The sequence below is a fragment of the Phialemonium atrogriseum genome (assembly GCF_030411735.1).
Source record: "Phialemonium atrogriseum strain 8032-3 unplaced genomic scaffold QBC33scaffold_1, whole genome shotgun sequence".
Classification (NCBI taxonomy): Eukaryota; Fungi; Ascomycota; class Sordariomycetes; order Cephalothecales; family Cephalothecaceae; genus Phialemonium; species Phialemonium atrogriseum.
This window is the reverse complement of record NW_026848138.1, coordinates 2,596,486-2,602,728: the sequence shown is the minus strand read 5'-3', so window position 1 is coordinate 2,602,728 and position 6,243 is coordinate 2,596,486. Positions and strand designations below refer to the sequence as shown.

General features: G+C 56.8%; 2 protein-coding genes across 2 annotated transcripts in view; one reads left to right on the top strand and one right to left on the bottom strand.

Moving 5' to 3' along the window:
- Positions 1-350: 350 nt before the first annotated feature.
- QBC33DRAFT_523051 (uncharacterized protein) lies at positions 351-3,278 on the bottom strand. Its single transcript, XM_060426596.1, has 2 exons — positions 1,333-3,278; positions 351-1,281 (listed from the first exon to the last, which is right to left on the bottom strand). The coding sequence occupies exons 1-2, from the start codon at positions 2,957-2,959 to the stop codon at positions 659-661; spliced, it is 2,250 nt and encodes a 749-aa protein (XP_060289197.1). The 5' UTR covers positions 2,960-3,278; the 3' UTR covers positions 351-658.
- A 138-nt stretch (positions 3,279-3,416) lies between these two features.
- QBC33DRAFT_523048 (beta-lactamase-like protein) overlaps positions 3,417-6,243 on the top strand; it is a 3,770-nt gene continuing 943 nt past the window's right edge. The window contains exons 1-4 of the mRNA XM_060426595.1: positions 3,417-3,754; positions 3,813-3,910; positions 4,274-5,405; positions 5,461-6,094. Coding sequence (XP_060289196.1) covers positions 3,602-3,754; positions 3,813-3,910; positions 4,274-5,405; positions 5,461-6,094 — 2,017 coding nt within the window. The 5' untranslated portion in view covers positions 3,417-3,601. The remainder of the gene's footprint in view (positions 3,755-3,812; positions 3,911-4,273; positions 5,406-5,460; positions 6,095-6,243) is intronic.

The following is a 6,243-nucleotide window of genomic DNA, read 5'->3' as shown; positions in this document are numbered from 1 at the left end:
GCTCTTGTGTATGTGTGGTGAACCGCGTTCGGGGGTCGTCACACACCCCGCCGGCCGCCCCCCCCCCCCCCCCCCCCCCCCCCCAAAAAAAAAAAAAAAAAAAAAGCCAGCTGCAAGGAATTGGGTGCCACAAAACTGCGCGCCGCCAGTAGGAATCTGTCCTTAGCTTCCCGAGGTGACCAACCTCGTCTACGAGAATAGGAGATGTTCAGCTTACCTTGGCCAGACGGACCTCTTTCTCGTTGGCTTCTGGTAGCACGTGAGTATAGTAGTCCTTGTCGGGTCAAGCGAAACCCAACCTCGAGGGCCTGGTTGCATCTAGCATTCACGGGGTCATCAGGAGGAACATTGCAAGGTTCATCGCTTGGATCATTCTCTATTTTCCTATGTTGTGTACCGACCGTGGACCCATAGGTCCGTGTCATATTAAAGAGCTGTTGATTCCGAACCTGGGGGATGCCTAATACGTCGCTGCTTGTACCGTGTACAAGTGGATGAATGCGGTCCCCAAGCCAAATGCCCTCCTCTCCTAACGCCCGGCTAAGACCGACAAAAAGCACAATATGGAAAGTCAGTAGGTCGGCGGATGCTCCGCGAGGCCGCGCAGAATTAGGCCTGTGGCTTCTCGCTGGCGCCCGGCCCTTGGTCTGAATGGGCGTTATCTGACGAAGGAATCGAGCTTCATGTAGGCATCCTGGATTGCCTTGGCATCGATGGCATCGAGTTCCAAGGCTGTTACCCAGTCTCTCAATTGGATACCCTTCCCCTTATCCCCGTCCTCTCTCCAGTTTCCGAGTCGGTTCAGTCCATCTTGGGTCAGACTTGTCTTCTCGGGAGCCTTGGGGCCGGGAGTGCCTAACGGAGTGCCGGGAACGTCCTGATTGCCGGCGCGAGTTGGGGTACTGGCACCGCTCGCACCTGCGTTCATCCACGCGTATTGTTTGCCCTTCTTCTTGCGACCCCCAAAGCCACCCATGAGGTGCTGCAATGTCTGGTTCGCGGTCGCCGTACTCGATGCCTCTGCTAATCTCGCTGCCGCAGCCTTCTTTGGCTCTTTCTTGGGGGGCGCCTTGGTCTCCGGCTCCGGGGCTGACGGTCCAGGGGTCCCGGGAGCAGCTGAACCTGCGCGGGATGTACTGGTGGCCGTCTCAGGATTGAGCCGCTTCTGTCGCTTTCGCAGCCTCACCTCCTCTATGCTACGATCTCCTTTACCAACATCTCGTACCGCAGACGTCAGATGGTTGGTAGACAATACCTGAGCGGGAGACCCATCTAAATTGCCTGCAAAATCATCAGCTACGCCACTAACACGAATGGAGTTGGCTTCCTTACGCTTGAGGGAATTGACACGAGGGCTCACGGCCCTTTCCTGACCAGCACGAGAGCTCTCGCCCTGCGTGACACCGACATCTGTAATGCTTAAAGGCGCTGCAGCATCGACCCATTCAGTAGGGACTTCTCCGTGCGACGTCTTCTGCCTGGTGACCGCAACCTTGACGCCGTCTTCCAGTTTCTCGCGGATCCGATGCCTCGTGGCAAGTGATAATAGTGTTAGCTGATCAATGAGATAGGCATCGTGGGGAATCCAAGATCCTGTCGTCGCCACGAGTGCACCGTCAGGGCCAGTCTTGGTCGTGACGGTGACCTTGGGCTCGGGAAAATCATGCGGGCCTCTCATCTTGCCGGCCGTCTGGGTGTGGTTCTTAATTTCCATATTAAGGGATAGGCCATTTTCTCTGGAGACCTTCTCGGCCTTGCGATGTAGAAGTGCCATGGTCAGGAACGGGTCCCGTATCTCATTGCTCCGCATGACTGCCAGTCGGTGGGCTGCTTCGGACCAGGCTCTCTCTGCCGCTTGAGCGGCGAGCTCCTCTTGGGTTAGGGCACCAGTGGCTTGACCGGCTTGATTGGCAGCTCCAGCACCATGGAACGAAGCCCTGCTACCCGGCGCGTTTGCAGGTAAGCCTGTCCGAGAGTCATGCCCGAAAAGTCCAGCATAGTAATCCGTGAGAGCCTGCTCCTCCGCGCGGATATCAATGCCGGTACCGGCAAGCGAGTCCGTCGCATCGTATTCATATTCTTTGGCGGGTTTTTCGGCAGGCTTCGATGGCGGGCCCATGGTCCCCGGTGTGGGAGGGGCAGGAACAGGAGTCATGGTCCCTGGTGTCGGAGGACCAGGAATTGGGGCCAGGGTGGCCGGGGTATAATGCAGTTGTGACCCGGCAGGAGCGATGGGAGTAGACGAAGCCGGGGTGAAGGCTGGCTGAGACTCAGGTAGGTGTAGGCTGGGTGTCGTTGCGCCATTTGTGTACGGCGTGGTGTATGTTGGAGGTCCTGTCGCAGAAATGTTCGGGTAGGCTGGGGACATTGCGCTGGTCGGGGTCGCCGCGCCGGCGCCAGGGCTCGTGGCGTATGGAGAGGGTGGATAAGGCGACGCAGGTTGGGACGGAGGGCCTGGGGACAATCGAGGGCGCTTGTTCGGAGGCATCGCAAAACCCGGCTGATGGGGGCCCGGCGAAGGTGAGTGTTCAGGAGGTAAGCTTTGCGCAGGCATCTGCGGAGGCAGCGCAAAACCCGGTTGATTAGGGGCCGGCGAAGGTGACTGCTCGGCACGGTGGGTTTGGGCAGGCATCTGAGGAGGCATCGTAAAGCCCGACGGATTGGGGGTCGGCGAGGGTGAGTGCTCAGGAGGGAAGGGCTGAGCAGGCATCTGCTGAGGCATCTGTTGCTGGGGACGCATCTGCTGCTGCTGAGTCGGGATCTGCTGCTGCTGCTGAGGACGCATCTGCTGATGCTGCTGAGTTGGGATCTGCTGCTGATGTTGCTGAGGGGACATCTGCTGCTGCTTCTGAGGCACCTGCTGCTGCTGGGCCATCGGCTGCTGTTGGGGCGTCGGCTGCTGATGAGGTATCTGCTGCTGCGGAGGCATCTGCGGAGCGTGCTGGGGAGACTGCGCCATGATTGATGATCAAGTTGCGGCAATCGCAAGGCTTCTGTGAGAAAAGCGGCTACTCAGGAGATCGAAATGAAAACTTCGGCGCGGAAAGTGTGGTTGAGAGGTAGGTTGTTCAGGGTCGAGTTCGACCCAGGCTGGCGAGCCTGTGGAGGTCAAGCTTCCGTTTGGTCTCCCATGAGGTGTGTGGGCTGTTCAGGACAACCTATTGTGTGTGCCGGTCGTATTATTGATAACGGTTGTCAGTATTGTTGCCTACCACACAGGATAGCACAATAGGCAGGGAGTCTGGGACCTCTTGTCAATAATAGCGAGGGGGCTCAATAAGTCAATAAGTGAATGGCTTCTATTGTTGGAGGAAATCAAGAGTCAAGCGGGCGCGAAGTCACGTGTCGCAGCGGATGATCCGTGCGTATTTGATATTTCCGCGCAGAGCCGCATTCTGGCGCGCCTTTACCTTTGACCTTACTCTATCCTTCAACGTCATCCTCACAAATACCTAGGTACCTCGCAAGGGAGAATAAAATCATCCGTACAAGAGAAAAGCTTCCATATCTAGATCATTAGAGGCACATGTGAGGCGTGGCATCGTTACTCCCCTCTCCTGGCATTCTCGCTCGCACCGAGCTCTTTACCAGATTCCCAGCCATGGCGTCCAAGCGGAAGGCTTCTACGATGGCCTCGGCAGCCCCCGAGGAGCCTGTAGATCCCGCTGACGAACTCATGTTTCTTTGCCTTGGCGGGGGCAACGAGGTTGGGAGGTCCTGTCATATCATACAGTATAAAGGCAAGACAGTCATGGTATGTACCACTTGCCTCCTGGCTAGTAAGAATCGTCTGTTAACTTGAACGCGTCCAGCTTGATGCGGGCCAACACCCTGCATATGACGGCCTCGCCGCGCTCCCATTCTTTGACGACTTTGACCTCAGTACTGTCGATGTTCTTCTTATCAGCCAGTAAGTAATATCCCCTGTTTGTTTGTTTCTCTGTTGGACACCAAAAAAACACCCTTCGGTTGCGGCGTCTTGGCTTTCGGGGCATACGGGCATACATGGTATAGGTGGGCTTTACATGTTGCATTATATGACTTGCAAACGACTGCCTTTGCCTCGTCCCCCTGTTACGTCCTAGCTACGGAGACAACCGGCATATGTACGCAGAAACAAATACAATATCTTGTCAACCAGAGCCCACTTATGCCAATCCATGTCTCCGTATCTGTATGAGTTTCGTAAAGACGCTTCAGGCCGCATGTAGATTAGCCGGGTTCTCTGCTCGCCGGGGTAACATTGGACGCGCGTTTACTGACATGCCCAAAGCTTCCATGTTGACCATGCGGCGTCTCTCCCGTACGTGTTGGCGAAGACAAATTTCCGGGGACGAGTCTTCATGACACACCCGACAAAGGCCATCTATAAGTGGCTCATCCAGGACAGCGTGCGAGTCGGCAACACATCCTCGAACCCAACATCACAGCCGGTCTATACGGAGCAGGATCATCTCAACACCTTCCCCCAGATCGAGGCTATCGACTACCATACGACCCATACCATCTCGTCCATTCGAATCACCCCATACCCCGCAGGCCATGTCCTCGGTGCAGCCATGTTCCTCATCGAGATCGCAGGTCTCAATATCTTCTTCACGGGCGACTACTCACGGGAACAGGACAGACATCTCGTATCTGCCGAAGTCCCAAGAGGTGTGAAGATCGATGTCCTGATCACCGAGTCTACATATGGCATTGCATCTCACGTCCCTCGGCTCGAGCGCGAGCAGGCACTTATGAAGTCGATTACCAGCATCCTTAACAGGGGTGGCCGTGTCCTAATGCCTGTCTTTGCCCTGGGCAGAGCGCAGGAACTGCTTCTCATCCTCGACGAATACTGGGGCAAGCACCAAGAGTTCAAAAAGATCCCCATATACTATGCCAGTAACCTCGCCAGAAAGTGCATGCTTGTCTACCAGACATACGTCGGGGCCATGAACGACAACATCAAGAGGTTATTCCGAGAGCGCATGGCCGAGGCTGAAGCAACGGGCGATGTCGCTGGGAAAGGTGGCCCCTGGGACTTCAAGTATATCCGATCGTTGAAGAACCTCGATAGATTCGACGACGTCGGCAGTTGCGTGATGCTGGCTAGCCCCGGTATGCTGCAGAACGGTGTTAGCCGGGAACTTCTGGAGAGGTGGGCGCCCAACGAGAAGAACGGGGTCATCATCACCGGCTACAGCGTCGAGGGCACCATGGCAAAACAGATCATGCAGGAACCTGACCATATCCAGGCAGTCATGTCGCGAAACTTGGGTGGCGCAAGACGAGCCCCTGGCGGCGACAACGAGAAAGTATTGATACCCCGTCGCTGCAGCGTTGCCGAGTACTCGTTCGCTGCCCATGTGGACGGCGTGGAGAATCGGGAGTTCATCGAAGAGGTTGCAGCTCCAGTCGTGGTACGTAAAGTTGCAGGCCTTGATACTCGCGTCACTCAAAAGCTAACAGTCATAGATTCTTGTCCACGGAGAGCAGCACAACATGATGAGGCTGAAGTCCAAGCTCCTGTCACTGAATGCGGCAAAGACCAACAAGGTCAAGGTCTACAGCCCCAGAAACTGCGAGGAACTCCGGATTCCATTCAAAGCCGACAAGACGGCCAAGGTTGTTGGAAAGCTTGCTTCCATCCCTCCGCCGACCCAAACATCGGAACGAGACAGTCGCGAACCGCAGCTCATCACAGGGGTTCTGGTTCAGAATGACTTCAAGATGTCGTTGATGGCAGCGGACGACCTCCGAGAGTACGCGGGGCTTACGACTACGACAATAGCTTGCACGCAACGGCTTAGACTAAGCGCCGCGGGTGTTGATCTGATTAAATGGGGCCTGGAAGGAACCTTTGGCAGTATCGAAGAGCTGCCAAAGATCAAGGCGGACCCGGACGGTCCAAATGGCCACTCTACAGCAACCGGAGAGAACTCGGACACCTTAGTCGCGGCATACCTTGTCATGGGCTGTGTCACGGTTCGCTATTTCGGCAGCGGTGAGCTCGAGCTGGAATGGGAAGGTAACATGCTCAATGATGGCATCGCAGACGCCGTGATGGCCGTCCTACTCAGCGTGGAGAGCAGTCCAGCTGCGGTTAAACGTAAGTACTTTGCTAAAGTCTCTTCCCTGTGCCAACCCCCCCGGGGGGGGGGGGGGGGGGGGGGGGGGGGGGGGGGGGGGGGGGGGGGGGGGGGGGGGGGGGGGGGGGGGGGGGGGGGGGGGGGGCGGGGCGGGGGGGGCCGGGGGCGC